Below are 26,685 nucleotides of genomic sequence, written 5' to 3' on the forward strand. Positions count from 1 at the left end.
GTCTCGAAAATCTGGAAGGCTCACTGAAGATACAGTATAACAGACTATAATATATACAATATAACAGACAAAACACATAGCAAACATTAATAAAGTTTTATTTTCAGCTCTGATTTTTTTTTTACTTTCTATTATCATATTTAACAACACAAAATACAGAATAATAAACAATAATACAGATTCTGGAGGATATTATATCCACAAACTTTCCGCTAGGGGGCGCACACTAAGGAAGATTTTAAAAAAAAGAGAGAGAAGCTTAGAATCAAAAGTTTTGAGAGATCTGGTGTGAGATGATTCTAGCAGTTTTCCAGTTTTTTAATCTACTTAAAGCAGAATAATATGAATTAAATTCATTCGTGAAACAGAGGAAAGAGGGCTTATTTCCCCTCCACTTACTGCAGTGAACGTGGTATTTCCTAAGAGTATGATTACATTTATAGCATCAGAGAAAGCTGAACTTAAGTTTTCAATATAAAATAAAATGGCATCAACATCAAAGGAAGGAATGTTAAGTTTGAGATTAATCCAATTTCTAATGAAAAAAAAAAAACTAATGTTCCAGAGATTCATTTTCTGACTTACAAAATACACATAAGTCAACATCAAAATTAAACCATTTTTCAAGAAACACAGCTACAAGATATATCATATTTATTAGTTTTAAATGGGTTTCCTTTACCTTAGGAGATATGGGCCATTTGATCAATTCTGAATGAGCAAAAGTCATTGTGGTTTTGAAAACTGTGTTAGGAAGTTTCTTGAAAGATTCTTTATTGTATTCAAAATAAATCTTTTGTCTCATACCATCACTGATAATCTTATTATTACACTTGGAGTCAACTAAATTATATTCATTTACTTTTAATGTGGGCAGCGAATCAGTCACCTTTGAATGTATAATGATATTTTTAATTAACTGAATAACTCTGCTCTTATAGACAGGGGTGTTGGCTAAACATTGGTGTTTACAGCTTTCTGATATTTTATGTAACTTTACTTTTGTATAATTACCAATCTGAAATGACATTTTTTTTTTTTACATTTTTAATCACTCAAACATTGAATATTCATGAGTAAGGTATGTACTCCTTCCCATTCTCGTAGGTAATGGCCCGTTAGTCTGCCCCCAACCTCTGTCAGTTTGGAAAGTGGAAGAAGAGACCATATGAATAGAGCGTCAGTGTGCATATGTTGTGAAACTGCATTTCATGATTAATTTTAACTTTAAGATAAGGATGTAGTATGGAATGCAGCTGCAGAAATTCATGAAAACTATATAAAATCATATTCTTTATTTGTTCCTTTATTGTCCTAACATTTTTATATGTAATGTAATGTAACAATATAACTGTTATTATTAAATGTATAAACATGTGTATTTTTACATACATTTATTTACATTTCTATGACATTTCTTGAAATTTCGACTATACTCTTGAAATCTTTTTTTTTTAATATAGCGATTTTATTTTCAAAATGATACAACTATATTATAAATTTATAGATTTTAAATTTTAAATAATACAATTTTATTTTAACAAATTGAATGTTTTCTCAAAATCTTACAGCTCTTAATAACAATACGGACTGAACTCTTCTCGAAATAATAAAAGTGTTTTCTCCAATTAGACTTTAATTTTGAAAAATAATAACTCTCGAAATATAAAATTAATTGGAAAAAAAAACATTAATGATTCTCAAAACGTCAATCTTCATTTTTAAAATACTGCGTTAAAATAACAAAAAAATATGTATCTTGAAATAAAATATCGCAACTTTATCCATTTACAATGTACGCCGTAGTCAAGTTTACATTCAAAAAGCCCACCTTGGAGACAGATAGATAAAAGAACACTGAGCCTCATTCTTTCATAAACACTCACACAGACAACACGACTTTACTGCGCTTTTCACCATGTCTGCTACTCCAACTCTACAACTCCTCAACATCATCTCGTCTGCGACGCAGCTGCGATGGCGCCGCCTTTGGTTCGTGGCTGGAGCCGCAGCAGCCGGAGCAGGACTTTATTTTATCCTCTCGTCCAGGACTGGACACCCAGAGAAGACCGCCACGGCGAACACCGCCGCCCAGACAGTCGCTGAAGGTCAGTTAGGATACATTTCAAACTTTTAACAGTAAACACAGACACAAATCTGTATGATTTAACGTAGGCAACCAATTTAATACACTTGTTGTAAGTATATTATCTAATATGTTTTATTACATTGGCCTTGTTTTTGTTCATGTTTTTAAATGTAAACATTTTACTCGTTGGGGAAAATTGGCCTCTACCAAAAATTGGTGTATTTACAGTTGACAATATTATGACTCATTATCCTCGAATGACAAATTGATAAAATATCGGATCTATCAGCAGTACATAGAAACATGATGTTCTGCGCATGCGCAGTCCAAATCGGGCAGCAGCGCAAATAGACTGCGCATGCTTGCGTGCAATTTGCTGATAGGTGATATTTTAATTGTGTCCCACAGCGTTATTCGTCATGTTTTGTTTAAACAGAAGAATACCTCATCATTTCTACACGGATAACTTCTGCTGTAAAACGGTGATCCAGTTGTTTAAATCTGTAAAGGACAGCGATGAAAGACAAATTCATGTCTGTGTGTGTTTAAAGTTACTGTCTCTTGAAGATAAAGTGCCTTTCTGCTTTGGAAAACACATAGAGCTCTGCCGCTATCAGCTACCTGCGTGAAGGTCGGCGCATGCGCAGTTCAAATCGGGCAAGTCTCGAGGAAACTATTTAAATAGTGCACTGTTTTGGGGTTCCGCCATTTTGTAGTACTGTCCAAAAACATAGTGCACAATTTACAGTGCACTCAGACAATCCCACAATGCATTGCAAGATTTAGACAGCAGGTACCCCAAAATCCACTGCATTGTTTAGTAAAATAACTGTTTGAAATCGTTCACTACCCACCTGAATTCACTTCCCTATAATAGTACATTAAAGAGTGAAACCATAGGGTATAGTGAATAATGAGCCATTTCGGACAGTGATTGGGGAAGAAGCTGGTGGTCATGTTCAGGTCTAACGATCAGACTGAAACTGTGACTATATAGTGCACTACTTTGTGTTCCACCATTTTGTAGCAGTGTCCGAAACAATAGTGGACATTATTTAGTGCACTGAAAAATCCCACAATGCACTGAAACATGTAGTGTACAACCCACGTGGATAGCGGATACGGATAATATACTCCGTTGTTTGGTAAAAACCCGTATGAGTTAGGGTCTGACGTTGTTCGCTACCCTCCTGAATTCATGTTCCCGAAACAGTACAGTGAATAATGTAGGGGATAGTGAATAGGGAGCCATTTGAGATTCAGTATCATTCAAAGTGAAAAAGGGAAAGTGTGCATGAGCTTCAGAGCAGTTCTCAGACTGAAAGGAACTGTTTCAGCTCTAGTGATGTGTGGAACATTTTCAGACCCAGAGCAGAGGCTGCGAGACGCTGTCCGCCCAGTGGAGCCTGACGTCTTGTGTCATCCGTACGTCGGCTTCGTCGGACAGGTCACCAGAGACGAGCCTGAGGTGATTATCCACGCACTCCCATCAAACACAATGCAACTGCAGAGAGTAACTCCAGTCTTCGATATAATGATCAGACACTAATCTCTACCTGTCTCTTTCTTTACTGCAGGTCAGCACGGATGAGACTGGGACACTTGTGATCCCCTCGGGCCCTATGATCCCATACAGTGTAAGTGAAGGTTTCGCTGAATTTCACTGGAATTTTAGTCACTAAGTAGTTTAAAGATGTGTATCTTTTTGGAGATGTGTGTTATATTTAAAAGAGCCCTGTTCCACAAAGAGGTGGTGAGCGTCTGTGCTTCTGAGTGCTGTGAGACTCTCTCCAGTGCAGGGAGAGGATCTGTGTATAAGATAAATTTATCCATCTTTCCCACCTACTTGTTACTGCTGTGCTCTGACACCAGACGATCATTCCACATAGTGGTGCCCATGCCAAAAATGTCATGTGACTGCAACCCATGGATATGAGGATGTATTTTAATATTTTGGTTTATGAGCTGCCACAACTACTACAAATTCAAATTGTGCTGTTTTTATGTTCACCACTAGAGTGAAGGGTATATTCTGTAACATAGCAGTGTTCACCTATAGAGCCCTTTAACTCCTGTATGTAGTGGTTAGTTCTAATGTGTTGTATTCTTGCACTACTTCAGTGTCCCAGGCTCTTTCTGGAGCGGCTGTTCGTTCAGAGTCATGGAGGAATGCAGAAGACCTTCTGGACTCTGTGTTTCTCCTGCACCGAGTGGCTTCGTGTAGACAAGAAGGTATGCCGCTCTGTTAGTTCAAGACCACCTGTGTGGCACTCTTAATCATACGTGTAGCTTTGTGGTGTCTTACTTGGCCGTGTGTCTGTGTGTGATTTGTTTTTTATTCTCCAGAGGGTCTGTGTCAGGCGCCACTATGTTGAGCTGATCCGGGGGGCACGTACATATCATTGGTGGATTCACACCAATGATTTCTATGTTCCATCTTCTAAGGTCCAAACCACCTCCTCTTATTGCATTCATTTCCAACACCGTTCTTTCATATTCCGTATTACAGTTATGAGTTTTGGTAGTTTATATTACCCATATGACGACCAGAACGTCTCTTGCAGGGCCCCATTTTGATGTCATCAACCGCGAGGGTCACTCTTGCCCAGGTGAGATCCCTCAGACATGTCTGTGTTCACTTTAGTCTGGTCTTTTTATGGAGCCTTTCACACATTGTGCAGGTATAAAGATCTGAGTTGTTGTTGTTGTTATTTGTTTTAAGCGAGTTGAAGGCCAACTGACGCGAGTGGCATCTTGCCTGTTCACCAAGGAACACACCTCCAAAACGTCTGAAGGTGTTGAGGTACGTTCACCATGTTCTAGTAAAACACTAACACATCTGACCTTGTACAGATCTCAGTTCCAAAAGAGTGGGGAATGTTTAGAAATAGTTACAAAAAAAAACAAACAAACACAGAAATAGCAGCTATTTGTTCTGTCACACCTGCATTTAATTTACAACACATACTCAGTGCTTTATATTATGGAGTTATTAGTAAGAATATTTATTTATATTAAATGTCCCAATGTCCTGGACCTGAGTTTTGTAGAATGCACTTTGAAAGAACATGTGTTTGCAAAGGAAGTACAGAGTGTGTGTTGCACAGGTGACGGAGGTGCTACGCACGTGCCGGTCCTTCTTTTCCGGACGTGAGGCGTGGTACTTCACAAGCAGCTCTGACACAGAGGTGATCCACCCTGACCCTTTCCCTGATCCTCAGCCTGAGTCCACTCCTGAGGTAAGGCATGATATACTATGGTCATTACGGTAATTTTACCATCCTGAATTATACAGGACTCTGTCAGAAGCTGAATATTTGGTATTATGTTACAGACATCTGGAGATGCAGAGGCTGTGGCTCGGGAGGTGCCCTCTTTGCAGTGAGTGCAGTGCCAGCTTTAACCCTTTACATTCCACATGGAATAAAAACATTGACGTCTATTAACCGAACTGAACTCATGCAAACCTTGCTGCTTCTCCACAGCGTCTACTCACAGATTAGGAGGATCACCAGCTTTCCTCTTAAACTTCGAGCCCTGCGCCAGGCATTCACTGTAAGGAAACCACATAAAACTAGAGTATTTGAGGCATGATGGCGCTCCAGTCCGTTCTTTCTGACCCTTGTTTCTTTGTTTCTGTAGATCATGCTCAGCGAACCAGATTGTCGCCACAATCTCCGGGACGTTGGCAGTATGATATTGGAGGACCTGGCCACCCTTAATGACAGGGTAAAACATATGATCAGTGTGTCACATTTATCCAAATGATATGATGTATTTTAAATGATTCACTGATGTGATTCTGTGCAACTCTTTACCTCCTGCAGGATGTGAGACTCTTCCAGGAGCTCTACCATCGTCTGCTGCTGATGGCTGAGTCTCCTTATTATCGTGAAGTGATCGTAGAGGAGCTGGCGGAGAGTGGAGTGAGTTGGAATAACTAGATGGGATTAAAAAAAAAACATCAGCACTACTTATGAAACCGGACTGTGTGTGTCACTAACGTTGTCTCTCACTCTCAGATCCAGAACTTCAACTTCATGGACGTCGTCTTTGAGGTTGTGTTGCTGAGAATCCAGGCGGGTGCGCAGCCTCCGATCTGTCCGGTAAGAGTTACTTCAAATGATTGTTAAAAACATGGACAGTATAATGATGCTCAGAAGAAGCCAGCACAGGTCTAGTGTATGTTGTGTCCTGCGAGATCAGGACCTCCACAGTGTACGCCGTGCTCATGTCTTTTTCACTTCATTTACAGAGGCCAGAAGGTTTCCTCCACCATCTGTTGGCCGTGATTTCCTCTGTCTCTGCGGTCACCGGGCAGAGCAGACCCAGAGCTGACCGCTACCTGCTCCTGGTGAAGGTAACACTCACGAGCCCTCACCACACAACACTCCCATGTAGCAGCAGTTCAGGGTAGAAATGGTGTGCTTTTCTACAGAAGGGTTTTGTCCGTTTGTGCCTCGTTTGAGCAGAATCTCTACCTCTGTCTCTCAGAGTGCCATGCTGCTCTTTTTGGAGAGCATCTTCACACTGGAGGAGTCAGCGTACAACGCTCCTGGGTCATTGTTCAGAGTGGTGTGGGAGATCTTCGAGAGCCACGTTGACGATCTCCTGGACAGGCTTAAGGATGTCTGAACATCTACGCCCCCTTCAGCTCCTCACTCTTTCAATTCTTATTTACTTTTCTTTATTTCATAAAAATATCATTAATAATTTAGTGTAATGCATGCAACTTATTAGAGTAGAGTAAGTGTATTATTTGTATCTATGTTGATTTAGTTCTCTTTGTCCAGTTTAAGGTAAGTTTCATTTCTGTTTGTAGGTGTTAAAGGTAGGTACATGATCTGTAAATATACACACGTTTATTTGAATGTTAACTATTTTGCAGTCTCTCTCTCCTCTTGCTGTCTCTGTTTGCAGGGTTCCCACTGGAACTGACGTCTTAGTTTGAGGCGTTAGACGAGCTGTAAGTGTTTGGACTAAACTGAAAGTCTACAGATGAGAGCATTACTGAATTGTCTGATTAATCTATTCGCTGAATTCTATGTCTTCTGCCGATGCAGGGATGGCCCATGGAGCTGTGTGACCTTAATGCGGACCTCCTTGTTGTGTTTGTTGTAATCTAAGTGTGGTGGAACATTAAAGGTGAGGCAAAGATATTACTTAGATGCGTTTATACTGTATGTCTAGATGCTACAAGAAATGTGTGTGACGTGATTCCTTATTTCTTTCTTGGCTGTATTTGCAGGAAATGCCAGGTACCAGGTGATCACACCATCCTTTAGCCAACGCCAGTCAGTCCAGTGGTGCATCATCTCTGCTGGACTGACTGGTCACCACCACGCCCTCCTGTAAATAAATGATCCTGTTGTTTGGCTACATTCCATTCTGAATGGTTCTGTGTATAGATGAGAAACACAATCTGATCCCATATTTCTACCTTTCCTCCCTGTCTGTACGTGTCTGTGTGGTGGAGTCTCACCACACAGACACATGCAGATCCCATAGAGCCTTGATGACAGACAACAGGAAGCATCAGAGCGAAAAGGTAACTCAATCTGACAAGAACAACCCATTATTTTTACTTTTATCACCTGAATATCTCCGTATTCATTCTTTATGCAACGATAATCACGTCTCCACACTTCCACAGCGTGTGTTTGAATGGAGTTCCTTCATAGGAACCTAGTCCCACCTCAGAAACCAGAAAGAGTGATTCCTCCATCGTCAGCGCTGGAGACGAGGCAAGCCAACTGTGTACAAGACTAGCTACAGTATGATTAATACATGAGCATCTGCATAATCATGAACACCTTCTTCTAGGGACGTTGTCAAGAGCCGGAGTGATGTTGAAACTCTTATTAAAACAGAAGCACCTACACCTGGCCACCTCTGAGTCCTGCAACAGCAACCCGCACAATCTACAACGCACTGCAGTTCTAATGCATTTCCAACAGCTGCATGAGAGTTAATAGGAGAGGACACTGAGACTCAGAGAGAGCAGATACATTTCAATACTACGGATGAGAGTCCGCAGCATAACTGTTCACCAGAGGAAATGCTGACACAGACATCAGAAACAGGAAGTAAAAACAGATCAGAATACAGCTCTCCATGCTGCCTCCTGGTGTGTCTCCTCCTCGCGACGCAGAACTTTTGAACGTTGTAGTTGCTACGAGATGACTGCCCCAATAGAGCGGCCAGGGTTTAATTCCCTCAAGATCAGACAATTTCAGCCCTTTTTACTAGATTCATAAAAGTGCAGCATGTCCAGAACCTGTAGGATTCAAGCGGGCTTAAGTCACTGATTTACATAGTTACAAGCAGCTTACCAAGAACACATAGCCTGAACAGCATAGAGCAAGTGTTCAATTACTCAGAGCTCGTATAATTTCCACAGAAAAGAATTGGGGGATTCTCTGCAGCAGCAACACATGAGTTTAGGATGGAACTAAGATTACTGAGTTCACCTTAAGAAGATATTTTTGGCCACTTATGGTATTAAGGTAGTTTAGTAAGTGTTTCATGCTGTGATATGCATGGATCAGACACAGCAGTTTTGCGCACTCACTGGTGCCTCTATTACACATACCTACCTTGTCGGTTCCCCTTGTAAATGTAATGTCGGAGACAGTAGCCTATCTGCTGCTGTTGTATCTGTGTGTGATGGTCATTTTTGTCAGTCCTCCTTTTAGTCCTTCATTAGTGGTGGAATGACACTGTTAACTGGATATTCTGGTTGCTGGAATATTCTCAGTCCAGCAGTGGCAAAAACTCAAAGTGCAATGATGTGTCTAATCCACTATTACCAGGATAACTAATCTTATTCAAAAATGCATACATATTAGAGATGTGACCAGATACCGTCTTACAAATGTCCTCATCAAGTTTACAGTTAAATTTAACATATAAATGAGATAAATAAAATAATGGCTTTTTGGGAAGACTGACTCTGGAACTGTGATCCACTGCACCAGAATAAATAAAATAACCGCAACAGACTCTGAGGGTATTTTGCAAACAAATATTTTCAGTGTTTTATTGAAATTCGTAGACTGCCATCATTAGGCAAAATGAAAACCCAAAACATTTATTCAATTTTAAAAGGATTCACCAAGAATTTCAATAATGCTATGTTAAGTCGTCTGCAGGGCTGTAGAAAATGCTTTCTGCTCATGATGGTAAAACAAAATGACACATTCATTTTTAGTGTACAACAATTAGGCCAATATTGCCCATGAAGAGTTCCAAAGCAAGCCGGGATATGAATTTATAATCAGTAACTTTCAGCTCTAATGGTTATTATTAGTTTAGTCACGTCTTCCAGAAATTTGGATTCTGCACCATTCGTCTCTGAAAGTTTTCGTACCTGGGTAGAGAGGACAAGAACAAACAAATCCAAACTCAGAATGGCAATGAAATTCATAGTCTATGTTTGTGTCATATGCACAGAACAATTACGAATTTATAATATTCGCAGATGTCTTAAGACAGAGGAGGGGAATAAGACACTGTGACTTTACTGAACACATACCATTTAAGAATGGAGCTGGCAGGAACATACATTTCTGATGGATTTGGTGTCATCTGAGACTGGGACAGAGCGAAGGAGGAGGTAAAGTTGTACAAGCTCTCCAGCATCTTCTGGGTGAACTGCCATGAGTGAGGAAAGTTAATTTTACAGCAAGCCAGTTTTTCTCTCAGGCAAGTGGAACATGGTCAGTTACTAAAGACAATAATTTCTTAACAAACCTGTAGACTTAAAAACTAACAGTGGACTTTATCATAGCAATAAACAACACAACAAGCAGCTAAGAGGCAGCTAGTTTTAATATACATGGATTGAGAATTTGAACTAGAAAAAAACAAAACAAAAGAAAAAACCAAACCAAAAAAAAAAATTATGAAAATATCACCTACTCAGTGCTTGTGCACATTAATTTTTAAATCTATAGCACGTACAAAACCACCAACTGTGGAACCAGACAGTTTTTTGTGGGCTGCCCAAGTTGAAAAATTTGTTATAAAACAAGCCATTCTGATTTTGCTTCACTTCCGATGTCAAATGTGGAAACGCCCCCTTGTGTGAGTATCTCGTATTACAGCACATAACCAGCCTTTAGGCAAGAGCATAAAAATTAGCCATTGTCACAGAGGTGTTTCTGGCATTTCAAAAACAGGAAAGCCTAAAATACATAGGAAGGTCTGAAGAAGCTTTGGTGGGTCATATCAATGTCTTTTTATTACATGATTTTATTGTGATATAATATGCGTAAATGTAGGGTAACCAAATCTGTGATGGTGAAAAAGAGGACATGGGGGATATGCATAGGATAAGCAGGGGGGTATGCTTAACTGAACCTGTGTGTGCTTTTTAGGTCCTTTACACCTTTATTTGCTACACAAAACATGGGAATTTCTTTTTTAAATCATCCGAGAGCTAACATTTACGTTTCGGCATAGCTGCTCGAGACGAGGGTAGGGTACATGAGCTTTGCCTGACGTAAACAAAGACTACTGACGTGCAGACTGACCAATTAAATGTCTACAGAGAAGGTTCTCAACCAATAACTGTAGCTCTACAGTCAGACCGTCCAATCAGAAAAGTTTAGGCTACTTCACCACGCCCCCCTTCTCACTTAAGCGAACCAATCGGAGTAGGGGAGGGCGGGACTAGTTTGTGAACGAAACGCTTCTCCAAATTCTATGTAAGCTCTAGAAAAACAAAATCTCGGACGTGTGTGAGATTCCACCCGGACATTTTTTTAAGTCTAAAAAAGAGGACGTCTGGTCACCCTACGTAAATGTTGCCGAGTTCTGAGCCATCCGGCTGAGCTTGCGAACAGCGGAGAAATGTAAGCAATACGAGCTGAAGCTCTGGCCAATGCGCATGGTGTTGCACCAAACATGACCTAAGAAACACACAGAACGAAGCGTGTTCCTGTCTTATTTCCTATTATTTATTCATATGAAACTTTGTAAAGCACATGTGTGTTTCAATATTAGGACTCGGTCTGTAAGAGAAAATACGTCTTCTAGGCTTGCCCGTATGTGGTCGTGCAAAATAAAAATATAAATAAATAAATAAATAAATAAATGGATGGCAAAAACAAGACGGGAGAGGGAAGATAACAGATTTTTAACTCCCCATTATCCTCTCTCTCTCTCTTACACACACACACACACACAGCGAGCTATGGTCTTACAAATTAAGCCTATTTAAAGCCCCCAGCCACAACATCCTAACGATGATGGACGCCCCTGTGTCCCCAGTGTCCAATTTTTCATTCATTCACTCATTGTCTGTAACTGCTTATACCCTGGAACACACTCCGGAAGGAGGGCAAATCCTTCACAGGGTGAAACACACACTCACACCTACGGACAATTTTGAGTCGCCAATCCACCTACCAATGAGTTTTTGGACTGTGGGAAGAAACCAGAGCACCCGGAGGAAACCCATGTGCACGGTGAGAACACACCAAACTCCTCACAGACAGTCACCCGGAGTGGGGCTCAAACCCACAACCCCTGGGCTCTGGAGTTGAGAGACAGCAACACTGACTGTTGTGCCACAGTGCCATCCCTGTCCACTTTTTTAAAAACTAAAATATGGTCACCCTGCTCCTGACTCTACAGCCAAGTCTAACCACTCAGTAGCCATATTTTCAGTGCCTCCATGCAGTTACTTCAAGTCATAGAAGACCAGACCCCTATATCTTTGAATGGGAAGAGACATATATACTTGAAACTGGTAGCTATAATGTTTAAAATATGTATTTCTAATTAGTGATGCAAGCTTACACAGGCAGCTTAAAAATGTGCAATTTTGCTCTAATAACACAAAATAGTTGCATGTAGTTTCAGGCTCCTACATATTAACAAATCACTACAAAAAGAGGGAAGAGGAGAGGGAGTGTGAGCCTAAGGCCAAAAGGCCCTTTCACACATGCATAGTATATACAGAATTTTCCAAGACTTCACAGAGAATATCTGTATGTGTGAACGCAAATACCTGTAACATTTGTTCTGGATATTACCCGGACTACATCCTGCCAACCCCCTAGTCCAGCAAAAGTCCAAGTGAGAGCATGTAGGGAAAGAGCCGGTAAGGTTCCAGAGGATCACACTGTATCTACTGCATGAGCTACACAGGTGCAGCCCTATGCCTAAAGCATGTGGAACATTTCCAGCAATGAGAACCTGTCTGATCTCTGGCTGCATGCTAAGTGTGTGAAAGGATCATTCCAGAACATATTTTGACTTCATTCTCACTAGTTCATATGTAAAATAACTCTTCGGGTGTCTTAATTAGCACCTATACACTGCAAATGTTACAGTCATATGTGAGGTTCTAGGACATTATTCCTAGAGTGCTCACAATGTGTTAATATTGTTACATATTCACAGAAGCAGCCAGCCTGCCAAAACTTCCAAGGACACAGATACAAAACCTATAACATGTCACTGAAGGTTTAGGAGAATTGCAGGTCTCCAAATTATTGTTATGACTCCATATTATGAGAGCCAAATGGCAGGGTACCAAAAACACAGCTAATGAAAAGAAACGTATTCCAGTCAGCCATAATATTACAACCACCTCCTTGTTTCTACACTGTCCATTCTCTCAGCTCCATTGACCACACAAGAGGACTTTGTAAATCTACAATTACTGTTGCTCTGCATATTTTCTACCCTGTTCTTAATATTTCAGTATTTGTCTTCACTCCAGGATATTTTCCATTAGATTTACACAACAGCTGTTGCTCATGAAGGGACAACATAAAAAAAGGACCTTGACAATAAAGTCCAAAAATCTGTTAGAGTGACACACTGACCCACAAATTCACACAAACAATTCCTCAACCAATCATCATTTAATCATAAGTTATCTATGGCATTAACAATACAGACTGCAAACAAATAATTATTATTTACTGAACAGTCAAATGGGATGCTTTACCAATCTTACCAGTTTATGAACTGTGAACAGGTTTTAACGTAAGCATTCTTATCTGCTCACAACTACAGAGGGAACTAGCCTGGAGCCGCATGAGAATGGGTGCATTTCAACTGTGAGAAGGTTCTCTTGTCAATATGCTGTGCACAACTTGGCTCTGAGGTGAGAAAGCAGAACTCAGGATAATATAATTCATGAAATATGGATGCAGTTTCCAATGAGAGTGTTGTTAGGAAAAACTAACCAGCAAACATGAGTGATTAAATTAACATTTATCATATATGATGGCACCCAGGCTGCCTCCAGATTTAAAAATTGCTGAGGGTTGACTGATGTTGATTAATCTAAAGGAAGTCTTATTTAATAACAGTGCTTTATTACTACTGACTGAGAGAGCAGTCTTGTCCATTTGACATCATACCTTCAGATGAATACACTACCCTGACCTTTCAGAAATTTAGAGTTCTGAACTGAAGTCAAAAATAGCATACATAGAGGGGCATTCACTACAATTATGTCTGTGGTAATCAGAAGCACAGTATGGACGTGGCAGGTTGAGATTAGGATCAAATTTCTTTACACATATTTTGTTCTTGCCTGTATTTACCTGGGTAAAGGAATCCATGGTAGAAACGGCAGCACTGGAGACAGGTGTCTGTTGAGCTAGCTGGTCCAAGGCCTCAACGGACACTCCAACCTGGGCCATTGAGGGAGCTTGAGGGGCAGTCATCATGCCAAAGGGATGAGCCCCACCCTCACCTTACAAAGACACCATAGGATAGGTTGTATTAATTATGATGCAATCAATAGACTAGGGATGCACAAAGGAAAGGGAAGTATCATAGACTAAAATTAAGTAGATAGAAAACATGGATACACCACACCTGTGTTTAAAGTCTAGAAATAGTGTTGGGAGGTTTAACGTATAAAAAGATAATGTAAAAAATATGGATTAGTCCATGGAAGTTGTGATCCAATATACAGTAGGAGCAAATCTGAAACTAGACAAAAACCCTCTGATCACACTTCAGTCTACATTGTGTTTACAGATACAAGGCTTTATCCTCTTAAGGTGTGTGGTGTATGCCTCAGTTTGCTGAAATATGGTCTATGTTTGGTGTGTTTCTTTTAGCCCAGAACCATCACTCAAGTTCGTTCTCTTAGACACAATTTTGTTTATTCCCATCATGTGTCTTGTTGTATGCTAAGCTGTATAGCTTCTATGCTGACCTGAAATGTTTCTCGTTTCCTAAACCCCATCGCCTGGTAATACCGTATACTGGGTGAAAATTTTTTAGACCATATGATGGTATGAAAAACTGTGAATACAACTCATTACTATCTGGAAATGCTCTGACCTGCACTAATAAACACAACCAGTTCCACTCTCCATATTTTACCATTTCACTTCAAATCTTAAGATGATTTCTGATAACTTCACTACCACAAGATGTCTGTGATGATCTTCTTACATGGTTTAAAAAACGAGAAACTACTCACTACATTGGTTAGGGCAAAAGGTATTTTTGCTCTTATGAAAATGTCTGGCTCCAAACTGCTGCTCAATGTTGTTTGATTGATCAGAATTGATTGAGAAATTAAGCTTTATTCAAATAGCAAATTTATATGACATAGGACCAAAGGCACAATTGGACCAGGAAACGGTAAAATGTAACGCATCGCGTCACACTTAACAAACAGATAGGAAAGTGTTTTGTTTCAGTTGTGTGTTTATGAGTAATGAGCTGTTGATCAGCCTACATGATCCTTTTCCCTCTTACTATTAAGAACTGTTAGATGTTATAATTCATATATCAAAACATTTTTAGCCTATACTGGGTTGTTAGCAAGAGACACATTGTCAGTGTTAATGTTCCAGCTAAAATGTGGACCAAAAATTTAATGGTTCCAAAAAATGACCACAAACGCATGAGTTTTGCCTCAAAGGGCATCTTTCACAAAGGAATTCTATAAAAACGAATGCAGGTTTTTTTATATTTCCATTCCGGCACCCAACAGCACAGTAAGCCTTTTTGTGTCATTATTTTGTGGATCTCACTCATTGATCTCCATTTGTTTCTGCCACTACAGACGCACCACCACCTTTTTACTGCACATTTTCCATGGCCTAACAGAGGAAGGAAGGTTCCGAGGGGGCTTAGATTCTGTGAGAATTTTGTGAATCAAAATTTTTACCATTAATCATTCTGTTATAGGACACAGAGTCAAGAATATGAACTCACCAGCTTTGAGGCCTGATATTTTGAATATGGCACTTGGCTTTTCGTTGGTGATGAAGCCGAGGAGCTGCCAAACCTGCCCCACACTGGGGTCTGGGAAAGAGAAGTACACTGCACCTCCCATTCCTGCAGGAAAAGGCACTGTCCCTAGCATAAAGACCACCACGTGGTTCACGTTCTCATAATCTGCCAGGTTAAAAACAAACTTATCACTCGCCACCTGCTGAGCATCTGTCTGGACCTGGAGTGGGCAAAAGCATGGATTTCACAGTGTAGTCAGAACAATTCAATGGTTCTGCTTCAACTCATAGATGTTTCAACAAAACTGAGATTACACGGCTGGTTTGTGCGTACCTGCTACTTCTCTAAGTGAAAAGAAGTGGACACATCCTCTTCCTATGTTTAAGTTATTAATTGACTTCTAATGTTAATGCACACCTCCTATTCTCCTGCTCTGGCCATCACTTAAACGTCTAAAAAATATATCTGTAAAAAAAAAAAATAAAACCCTTGAGGCCTTAAAAGTGGCTTAGCTGTAACAGTACACTTTCACGTTCATTTAGTAATAAGTGCAAATAAGTCCCTGCCTCTATACCCACTCACCTCTGCTGTGCTAACTTGTAGTTTGAAAGCCCCACCTGCAATTTGACAGGATTGTTTCTATATGATGTAAGAAACCCTGTCTGTCTGAATTTGCCTGTGAGACAGTCATTGGAAGACTGACCAACACTAGCCATGGAGTGTCTATTTCGCTCATTAAAAAAGGATATTTCAGCAGGTTAAAAACTTCATTTTCTCTGTAAGAGTCTTAAAATTGGAACAATGTAACTATAACATATTAGGAAAATAGAAAACATCTCATAACTTGTGTTCAGATCACAAGTTCAATTGAACAAATAAGCAGTGACTGTGCATTAAATTGTAAAGAAACGTGCTCTCTGGAGAGAATATTTTAACTTATTTCATTCAAAAAAAAAAAATAACAAAACATCTCATTCGTGCAGGAATGTCAAAAGTTTTGCACTGCTCTTGTTACACGGGCCTAGTGAAAGTGGGTGTGACGTTAACTGCTCACACTATTGTATGAAAACCTGAAGTACTCGTGAAGGTCCAGTCAACGGTTATTGGTCAAACTCGATTACTTACCAATCTGCCTGCTACTAGGCATCCAAACATGATCAATACTGTAATGAGCAGCTCGTTCCGGAGTCGATCTAATGCAACACTCTCTCAGTCCTCTGGAGATTAGCCAGGTACACGCGCATTGTTTTAACGTGTCTCTGTCAGGGTCGAGGGAAACACATACATTTCGGGGTGTATGTGATGATCGCTATCTCTCGCTCTCTCTCAGTACCAAGGATTTCTGCTGCTAGAAACTTCGAGCTGAAGGCAGTAAAAAGAGAAAGATGATTGGACAGAAAACAAGCCCCGGAATCAAAACGAAAGGCGTGTTCACTGATAACAAAGCGTCAGGCTCAAACGGCTCCTCGCTCCCTACCTAGTGCACTATGTAGGTCTTAAACTACCAGTTTTTGCACTGAGACACTGCTAAATACATCAAATAAAGGTCCATAGTCCATCGAGGAATGTGTAATGTCTTGTATTCTGGATATATACGGTCCACTACTAAGCATTAGAGACCAAAGGTTCCGTATTCACAGTGCACTACCTAGGGACTGTGGAGCTATTTTGAGTTCAGGCACATTGAACAGGATCCATCTCAAATTGCTCCCTACTCCCTTTATAACGTCCTTCATACGTCAAAAGTGAAACTAAACCTTCAACTCAAAAACTGTGGTCTAATAAGACAGGGATATGTGAAAATTATAGTTGAAAATTAAACATTTATACTAAAATCAGCATGCATTACGAAGGTACAGAAGCTAGGCTAGGTCATGACTGAGCTAGATAGAGCACTACATAGGGAGCAGTGAGGAATCGACTCCTAATTTACCAGCACTTGGAATTGAGGAACAGATTCCGGCCGTGAATACAGAAAGCGAACCATGAAAAACACTAGGGGATCAGACACAGCAGTGCTGCTGGTCACCGCTGACCTGAGAAATGTCCACAGCCAAAAACAGCCTAAGTGGAAATCAGGCAAAATCATCCCATTTGTCCAGACCTTGTATGACCCAAAAAATAAATAAATAAAAATAATAATAATTAAAAAAAATCGGTGTTGTTTCTAGACAATTGTTATTTCCCATTGGTATTTGAACTACAAATTTTTGTTGAAATTCGTGCCTTTTACATGATATTGCAGGTGTCTGAGAAATTAAGGATTAGTTTGAAGAGGGGAAAAAAAAGACTAATTGGCTTTTGATGTTCCTCAAGAGGGGGTTGTGTGATTTTTCAAAGGATTTTAAACTTTCAATTATGTTGGATTACCAAAAATGTTTTGTAAAATTATGTGGGAGTAAGAGAATATCCCGAAAAGTCCTGTTTAAAAAAAGTAAAGAAAAACCTGGTACAAAATAGGGTTTTATTAAAGAGAGAACTGGTGACAAAGACAAAACAAAAGCAGAGGTGCGGCACATCTGAGGTAAGCAAGTTCCACAGCCTAAGCAGATTGGACCAACAGAGCATCCATTGTCCAGGTTCCTCAGACACACAGACTTTGAGCAGAGCAGTCATTTCTACCGGTCCAAGAACTGAAAGTTTTTCAGCGTAGTCGGTCCCAGCGCCAGATAGAGGCATCATCACACACAGCTATAAGAATACTGCTGTCCCTGCTGAAGCTTGTCTGTCTGATGGCTGAGGTGCATTTCGGTAGGGTGAGGGTGGTACACCTAAAGAAGGAAACGTGAAGACATAGTAGAATATCACATCAAGCTGAATGGTTAAAACAAAGAGGTTTTAAAAAAAAAAAAAAAAAAAAAAAAGGGAACAGGCCTAATCTTACTTTGCCTTATGAGGATCTTCTACCTCCAGGTCCCAGACATAAAGCTTTCCAACTTGGTTACCCAGAGCCAACATCTGTATCAACAGAAAATAATATCACTCATCTGTAGGAAAACGGCAGTGTACCAGAAGTTATAAACAATACTTCAAGAACATTCCAGTACCAGAGAAGTAAATATAATTTGTAATTTTTCCTAAGCACCTTTTGCCAGAAGTCCATTGAGAAGCGCATGTACCAGATGTCACACTGGCTGTAATCAAAACGGCCCAGAATGGTCACGTTAGACTCGTTGGGCTTTATGTGGTCAATATCGTCCTCCATCTTCCCAGGTTTCCAACACACAATAGCATTTTCACAGGACTAAGGCAGAGAAAGACATTCAATTGAGAAAGAACAAAGGAAATAAAACAAAAATGTAAAACAATGCTTAAAGCTTTTTAAATCAGAGGGAATCTGTGTTTTTTGTATGAAGCAGGCAAGCAAACCTTAATGAAAAGCTAAAGGGCTGTGTGCATGAATAAATGAGAAAAGACTCGAGAGGGGCATCACCCTCAAAATGGCTCCCTACTCCCTTTATATTGCAATTCATTACTTGTGAAACTGGGGCCTCTACTAATAAAAAGTGCTCTGTGTTTTTGAAAAGGACTGTCTAAAGTATTTGTAAAACAATGTCCAAAGCTTTAGGATATGCAAAGAAAATAAAAGTATATATGTTTCATACTTTTGTCCAGCGTGTTTGTGTGTAGCCCTCTATCGGTCCTGATGTGACCACTAATTAACAATTGTTTAGTTTTACAAAGTGAAAAACATTTTTTCCCCATGTTGAAATGTTCATGTCGTGTTCTTTAAAATGCTAGAAGACACATAAGAGTGAATTAAGCAGAGAAATCCTGGAACCCACAAACATGGAATGCACTCAGTATCTGTGTTTCTCACACAATTTTCTTCAATACAGTACAGTAATCATAATATCCACAGAGAATATATTGATACAAAGTAACGTAATACAAGAAAGCTGTTAACTTTGTTGGACACTAACTTAACAGTTTCAATATTTGTCTAATCCTCACACTCTGTACAGCAGAGGTGGGCAATTAGCAGAAAGCTCAGTTTGCAATTCTCTTCATGGGGTTTAAATGATGTGTTGTGAGACCATACAAGATCCACGGGAAGGCATTCTGCACTGTATCTGCTTCTATGTACATATGGTCCTTAATCTTACCTTAGAAAGAATTAAGTCTCCAAGCCAGCGCACACAGTCTACATAGTTTCTGTGAATGTCCCTTGTGGAAAAGTCAGGGAAGTGGATCTTCTGAGACACAAAAGGCCTGAAACATGGCATCAAAAGTCAGATTTACACAGTTTCTGTTCTACTCCAAAAATAATTAATCGACCAAGGTACAAGCTGTACTTTTCAGAACGATGAGGCGGCTCTCCACTCTGGTCAAAATCTGAAAGATGTCAGGTTATATGCAGATGTGCACTGAGAAATCAGATTATAGAACTAAAGTCCAGCTCTCTTGATTTAAGGTCTGATTTCCAGACTTTAATCCGATCTCAGAAATCAGAGTATGCTCTTTACATGACCACTTAAAGAATCAGATAACTGCAGAAATTTGATTAAGAGCGGATTATTAAGTTCATGTAAACACACTCAATGATTGCATAACATTTTGCAATTGCAATTATTGTTTGCTCTGTTAGTCTTGCACTTCAAGAGCAAAACTAATGTAGTTCTCTTTAGTAGAGAACCAGCTGTTGGTTCACATTAGGAGGAAAATTCTGTAAATTGTATTCCAGCTTAACCAACTCCTTCATTCACTTGACTGCTGTGATTTGCTGGGTCTTACCTATTGGTCTTGCTGGGGTTGTACTCATAAGAGCACCGTATTGCTTTCTGCATTCTCTCAGAGTTGATTCTCCATAGCTTCAGTGAGTGGTCCATTCCACAGGACATGATTTTCTCACCAAGGAGGTCAAAGTCCTAAAATTCACACAACAAATATATATATATTTTTCCTCTTCTGAATGAACTGAGCCGCTGTCGCGGAAAGCTGCCTGAAGACGCTTAATTATGAATAGTTCTAATATATAAAAGCGAATTAAACTCAATTATTTCCATACTCACCGCACTCAGGACCTCATCTCTATGGCCCTCCACACCTCCAAATATGGCTACCAGTGTGTCTGTCTGGATGTTCCAGAGACGTAATGCGTGATCTGATGAACAGAATTATTATTAGCACCAACTCCATGTTAGAGCCATGTTTGGTATTAGATGTGGTTAATGCATGGTTACCTTTGCTCACAGACAGCAGCAGATTGGGATCCCTTGGATGAAATTTGAGCTCATTGATTGCATTTCCATGCCCCACATAATGCTGCAAAAACAACCAAAACCTTACAGTAAGAGCCTATTCTGCTGTAAATTATAAAATACATTCACAGACTGCGGCACATCATCAGTTCTGTGGAGAAGAAGACTGGTGCTCAACCGGTGCATGTAAAATAAAACATGCACAATTTAAGATTTACAGGTGTGTGTGTGTGTGTGATAGTATGTATGTATGTATGGTATGAATGTGTGTTATTGTACTATTGTGAATTATTGTCAATCTATGTGCACTGTCAGCTACTGTAACCCAAACCAAATTCCTTGCATGTGTGAACATACATGGTTAAAAAAGCTTGATTCTGATAACACATTATGCACCAAACAAGCACAAATATTAAAACCATCTGTCTAATTTTGTGTAAGCCAATCTCATTCTGCCAAAACATCTCTGACCTTCCAAGTCATGAATACTGTTGTACTGTTTTGTACAGATACTGATAGGGTGGAAATATGTGAAATTTGGAGGCAATATCTACCTTAAAACCTTAAACACATTGCCATGTAACTCAAACTATACGTTAACAATCTGGACGAGGTGAATTATCCTGCTGAAATAGGCCACCGCCATTAGGGCATTCCATGAAGGGCAACATGTCAAAGAAACCATCACGTGAAACTCAAAACACAAGTTTTTTTTAGTAGAACATTGCCCAGAGTCACACTGACCCTGCCAGCTTGCTTTTTCAAAATGCATCCTCGTATTATGCCTCTCCCAGGTAACACGCACTCAGCCATCCATGTGATGTTGATGCTTTTCGCTCATATTCAGTGTTCTTGTGCTTTTCCACCAAATGGGTCCGGCTCTACACGACTCGACTTGCTTAAAGCTGATATCTTACTGTCAGGCGAGGCGTACAAGAAGCAGAGGAGGTGAGAAACACTGCCCTTGCTCAAAAGAGAGCCAGAAGGAGAACAGCAGAGATTTCCACTCCAGACTAGGACTGCTTAGCCACTTGCAGAAGTGCAGAAAATAAAACTCTTATATGCTACACTACCATCACCTGAAGACAGAAGGATGCAGACGATTCGTGTGTTGTTTTTTTTTTTTTTTTTTATCTGAACACAGCTCAGCGTCCCAGATTTCACAGATCAGTTTTACTTGTTGCATGCATGTTCTGCTTTCACTGGAAATTTGATAGCCATCGGACCAAGGAGCACATAAACCTCTTCAAAACACCTTGAGGTAAAGTTATGAGCTGCCGTTGTGAGTCCGATAAAAATAAGTGTGAAAGCTGCTGTAACTAAAGAGATTTTACAAGCAGCGAGTTTGTAATGGATTTGAATGAGCTCTGCATTTTCGAGATTGACACGTCTCTCTGGCCAATCAGTGCTCTGCAGGGTTTACACGTCACGATATAGTACCTGCTCCATAATATATTCCACCCCTTGAGAGGTAGCACAAAAAAATGAGACAAAAATAATGTAATTCACTTCAACTTCAAGTGGTTGTGGTGTTGCAGCTGACTGGTGTATATTTCGAAGGCTCACTCACCTTCACACACTGCATTGTGATGTGGTTGATGATACGGATGATCCCTCTGGATCCAGCCACAGCCAAGAGAGGGTGACTGGTGCTGGTGTCGTATGTCCAAGCACAGGTGTAGAAGTTTTCATCTGCCTGGTCAGTAAAGCAGTTAAGGAGCTGGTGTTTTGTTTTGTATTTTTTTCCATTAAAATGTTAATGGGAAGAAAACCCCATACATAAAAAAATACAAAAAACAAACAAAAAAAAACAATCAGAGTGTAAACATTATTTCCCTTTCCCCAACAGATATGACCTAGCCCAATGACGATGGAATTAATAGCCAACTCAAATCAAGGATACATCTGCATCAACGTAAGACTGCAAGAGCCGGATCTCTCCTTGGGAATGACACTCGTATAATGTGACCTGTGGAACATAAAGACCATTATTCTTGCAAAATAAATGTAGTGCCAATCCCAAAGCCTGGATAAATAGAGAGGATTGTGTCAGAAAGGGCATCTGGTGTAAAAACTATGGCAGATCGATAGTGTGAATTGCAGCTGATCTGCATGACAGACCTACTAAAAAAAAAAAAAAAAACTTATGAGATCTATGAATGTCAAAATAAGATACTACTGATATTCAAGAGTAAATATCTGAGTCTAGCCAACAGCTAACAAAACCAGTGACAGCCACAGTTAGCCCTAGCTAAACAATAACTTAAGATCTATATTCAACTAATGTCCACATAAATGTTGATCATTTACAAATGGCAACACAATTTTACACTGATCTGGCTTTTGCGCTTTAATCTACATGAAACAGAAGTAACATGTAGATGTATGCTCAGGTCTAAACTTGCTTTAGGAGTGTTAGAGGAAATGTTTTTTTCAGGCACAGAGATACTCACTCTGTTGCTTCCCACTGTTGCAAAGACAAGGGGGTCACCCTCTTTACTATGCCAGTTGAATTGGACACCAAATAATGGCTGACCATGGTCTTCCTAGGAAAAAAAATTAATAAAAATTTTCAAAATTAAGATCATGATGGACACCATGTTCAGCGAACAACCAACCTTAATTCCAAAAAGAGACAGAAAAGTATGTAAAATTCTAGTAGAAACACAATTCAGGAATTATTTACAATGATAAAGGTCACACAATAGGTCTTTTCCTTATATTAAATGTATTTTTTGTTATATTTTTGTAAATATGTGCACATCTTTCTTCAACATTTTCAAATTAGTTGGGTCAGAAGCATCTTTACCACCTTGTTTCATCACCTTTTGTTTTATCAACATTTAAAATTCGTATGGCAACTGAAAAACACTAAATTAACCAGTTTTGAAAGCAGACTTTCCTGCCGTTTTTAATTAAATAAATAATTAAATAAAATGCTAAGATTTGGCCCATCCTTGCTCCTAAAGAAAAGGCCTGTTCTGGATGGTGTTTTCATTGCCAGACATGATTACATCACCTGTGCAAGATATTTTTGGAACATTTCACAAATTTTATTGACTGAAACTGCACTTTTTGTGCAAAGACAATTTATAAATCACTGCTTACTTGTTTTTGTTTGTGTTGAATATCTACAGTGCCAAACTTTTAAGAACTGGGTTTCAGTATAAACATATGATTTCGTTTGCCACCTAGGTAGTCTTACCCTCAGACTGTTCACGCATTTGAAGGAGTATTTGCACTTCTTTGATTTCCATTTTCCTTTGCCCCAGCTCTTTCTGCCTGGGGCATTGGCTGTGTTGGTGGGGGTGTCAGGGCGCTCTGCATTAGTGCCACTCTCAACACTGACAGCATCATCCTGAAAAATAAGCACATTTTATTTGATTGAATGCTAGGTCATCCTCTTAGAATTGATGTGGGTGCACCATTAAGGACTGGCGTTTTGCTGCAAAAATAAGTAAGGGAATTCTAATTTGTAAAATTTAATCAAGAGGCTTTGGCAATTATTTAAATACAATGCCGGACAGATCTTCTAAATACATGTTTTACACAGCTGAAGGGCATTCATTTAGTTGTACAGTTGCAAAGATAAAACACAAATTTCTTTGGGTTGCCAGGTTTCGCCGTACAACACACACACCCACCCACACACAGAACATGGCCTAGTGTGCAGCTAGTCTGAATATCAACACAAATTACATGAAGTTAACGAAAAGACCCGCTTGCTGCTATTCTTCACATGTTAAAAACAACAAGAGTTCGGCAACTACACACAAATATTATAATGCATCACGGGGACGTTTATTTTCCAACAAGCAGTGTAGGCTGCTAACAGGCTAACCACAATACTGTGAGTCTCAGTAAAAACAAAGCACATGAATCTTCGCGGAGAGCAAAAAGCAGGCGGAGGGAGTTAAAAACAAACTGACATTTCAGACCGATGATATAAATCAAACACCATCCCGCCGCACTAAACACAGCCTCGGTTTAGAGACGTTCACCAAACACACAACTCCAACTCCGCCGCGAGCCAAGGCAACAATGGCCAGGTTTCGGGAGCGCGCAGCAGTCGCTATGCCACTAAAATAGCACGAAATCACGGAGCTGTGTATCTCACGTTCTCGTCTCCAGAAAGGTCCGGGTTGCTGTTCTCGTCGCTGCTTAGTTTCTGCTTCTTTGCCGGCATTTCGTTTCCCGCCTCGGAATGAGACTCGGACATCTTCCCCCTCATCTTCTTCCTCGGCGGAAAACACGGCGACGACGCTGATACACAGCCTCGAACAGCACTACTGCCCTCCGCCGAGAAAGAGCGGTAACGGACACGAGACAACAGGGGGCGCTGTTTGACTGACAAATATTGACTCAGGGCCCTGGGAACTACTACCAAAACATTAAATAAGGTGCAATACTGTATTATACTGCACATTACTATATCTAATGTAATGTAGTATATAAAACCGTTGTGTAACACTGTGCTTTACTGAACTATGCTAAACGTGCTCTCTATAATATACGGTTGTATTGTACATTATTATATCTCATACATTGTATTACATTATGCTGTGATGTACTATGCAGTACTGTCTGTACTTAATAATATATTGTGTTGCTTTTTTGTTCTGTTGTACTATATGGTGCTGTGCTAAAATTTATTGTACTATGGTTGTTTTGATAAAATCTTGCATCTTCAAAATGGCACATTTTCAAGAAAAGAATATATATATATATATATATATATATATATATATATATATATATATATTCCAAACTATACTGTATTTATTAATTTACACTGTCTGGTGGCTTACTGTCTTGAATGAAAGTAATAAGAGGTTTCGGACAAGTGAGGTTTGGTAAGTGACGCCAATAATGAAAATGAATTTTTTTTTAAACTATTACATCTTTGAGAAACATATAGTGTTTCTCTAGGTTTTTAATGATGATTAACAGAGAAATTAAGGCATTCTGAAAAAAAAGCTTCCGTGATGTATGTGTGTAGCTCGCTACATGTAGCTGGCTCTGAGGGGGCTGGTCTGGGAGGCCAGACTTCACTGTTGAGCCTTCTGGAGGTGTCCTGGGCTTAATTTAGCGAAACACTGACGAGGTGAGGTGCCTACCCGAAGACCCCTGTGAAGAGCTTGTTATACAGTGGGTACTTTGGGTACTCATGTGATGGGCTCAATGAGTAACCGTGGTTGTTAAGGGTAGCTGGTTGCTGATCAGATCGTAAACAACCAAACAACCACAGCAACCTTAGTGGTTATGTGTTTTATACATAAATGTTGCTAGATGTACTTGGTTGATGATTGGATCATAAATGGCCACATCAACCTTAGTGGTTAGGTGTAGAAACAGGTTAATATATATATATATATATATATATATATATATATATATATATATATATGTTTAATCATTTTAATTATTAGTGCATCTTAACCATTTAACAATGTTGTACATTCAATTAATTCTACCAAAATGGAGGGATTCCCCTTAAAGGAACATTTCCTAATATTTTTTACCTTAAATTTTAGCTTAAAGCTCTTCACTGAGCTTTAATTGTGAGTATAGTGTCTCTGTTGTTGCTACTGCTGGGTCAGCACTTCAGAAACTTTACTAAGTACCTTTTGGAGAGGGCACCTCCCCTCTCCCAGTCATCAATGATTTCAGTACAGTGCTATAAAATGTCTTACACTAGGGGGAGCCACAGGAGGAAAAGATCCCAAAAACACACTGTTTTAAACCATATTGTGTAGGCTTCCTGTGAAATCTGTTTTCACTTTGCAGCTCAGTTTAAATGTACATATCAATGTAGGACTATGTAACTTAGCAGTAAAATTTCACTCATAGTTTAATTTAATGGTTCACCCAAAAATGTAATTCCCAATTGCTCCACTTGTCTGCTGCATTGTGTAGTATTCTGTAGCATTAAGTATAGGAACTTCCTGAACTTATTAAGACTCAAATTCCTGTGATAATATCTATATCTATATCTATCTATCTATCTATATATATATATATATATATATATATATATATATATATATATATATATATATATGTGTGTGTGTGTGTGTGTGTTCCTTAAGTGTAGATATCTTGGTTGACAAAGGGAGATTCAGCAGTGTTATTTGACTGGTTGTTTAAAGCAGGATACATTAACAATGTAACTTC

The 26,685-nt window shown here is 39.5% G+C and overlaps 3 protein-coding genes across 4 annotated transcripts; 1 reads left to right on the forward strand and 2 right to left on the reverse strand.

The window, feature by feature from the left end:
* Positions 1 to 1,918: 1,918 nt before the first annotated feature.
* LOC136686428 (uncharacterized) lies at positions 1,919 to 7,119 on the forward strand. Its single transcript, XM_066660204.1, has 15 exons — positions 1,919 to 2,108; positions 3,454 to 3,557; positions 3,667 to 3,726; positions 4,211 to 4,321; positions 4,436 to 4,534; positions 4,654 to 4,698; positions 4,812 to 4,892; positions 5,197 to 5,328; positions 5,424 to 5,470; positions 5,575 to 5,644; positions 5,732 to 5,818; positions 5,917 to 6,015; positions 6,112 to 6,195; positions 6,345 to 6,449; positions 6,584 to 7,119. Exons 1-15 carry the CDS (start codon positions 1,919 to 1,921, stop codon positions 6,722 to 6,724), a joined length of 1,455 nt encoding a protein of 484 aa, XP_066516301.1. The 3' UTR covers positions 6,725 to 7,119.
* A 1,991-nt stretch (positions 7,120 to 9,110) lies between these two features.
* On the reverse strand, positions 9,111 to 16,755 carry hikeshi (heat shock protein nuclear import factor hikeshi). 2 transcript variants are annotated; one of them, XM_066660206.1, is made up of 6 exons: positions 16,436 to 16,755; positions 15,644 to 15,775; positions 15,293 to 15,530; positions 13,657 to 13,808; positions 9,624 to 9,742; positions 9,111 to 9,458 (listed from the first exon to the last, which is right to left on the reverse strand). In XM_066660206.1, exons 3-6 carry the CDS (start codon positions 15,441 to 15,443, stop codon positions 9,404 to 9,406), a joined length of 477 nt encoding a protein of 158 aa, XP_066516303.1. In that variant the 5' UTR covers positions 15,444 to 15,530; positions 15,644 to 15,775; positions 16,436 to 16,755; the 3' UTR covers positions 9,111 to 9,403. The 2 variants fall into 2 exon arrangements, with proteins under 2 accessions (XP_066516303.1, XP_066516302.1); XM_066660205.1 differs by lacking the exon at positions 15,644 to 15,775.
* A 1,005-nt stretch (positions 16,756 to 17,760) lies between these two features.
* eed (embryonic ectoderm development) lies at positions 17,761 to 24,836 on the reverse strand. The gene is made up of 12 exons (XM_066658967.1): positions 24,629 to 24,836; positions 23,717 to 23,869; positions 22,965 to 23,057; positions 22,415 to 22,480; positions 22,082 to 22,207; positions 20,494 to 20,575; positions 20,323 to 20,414; positions 20,045 to 20,178; positions 19,417 to 19,522; positions 18,396 to 18,554; positions 18,195 to 18,268; positions 17,761 to 18,081 (listed from the first exon to the last, which is right to left on the reverse strand). Exons 1-12 carry the CDS (start codon positions 24,740 to 24,742, stop codon positions 17,955 to 17,957), a joined length of 1,326 nt encoding a protein of 441 aa, XP_066515064.1. The 5' UTR covers positions 24,743 to 24,836; the 3' UTR covers positions 17,761 to 17,954.
* Positions 24,837 to 26,685: the final 1,849 nt, after the last annotated feature.

This window comes from Hoplias malabaricus, chromosome 2 (genome assembly GCF_029633855.1).
Source record: "Hoplias malabaricus isolate fHopMal1 chromosome 2, fHopMal1.hap1, whole genome shotgun sequence".
Lineage (NCBI taxonomy): Eukaryota > Metazoa > Chordata > Actinopteri > Characiformes > Erythrinidae > Hoplias > Hoplias malabaricus.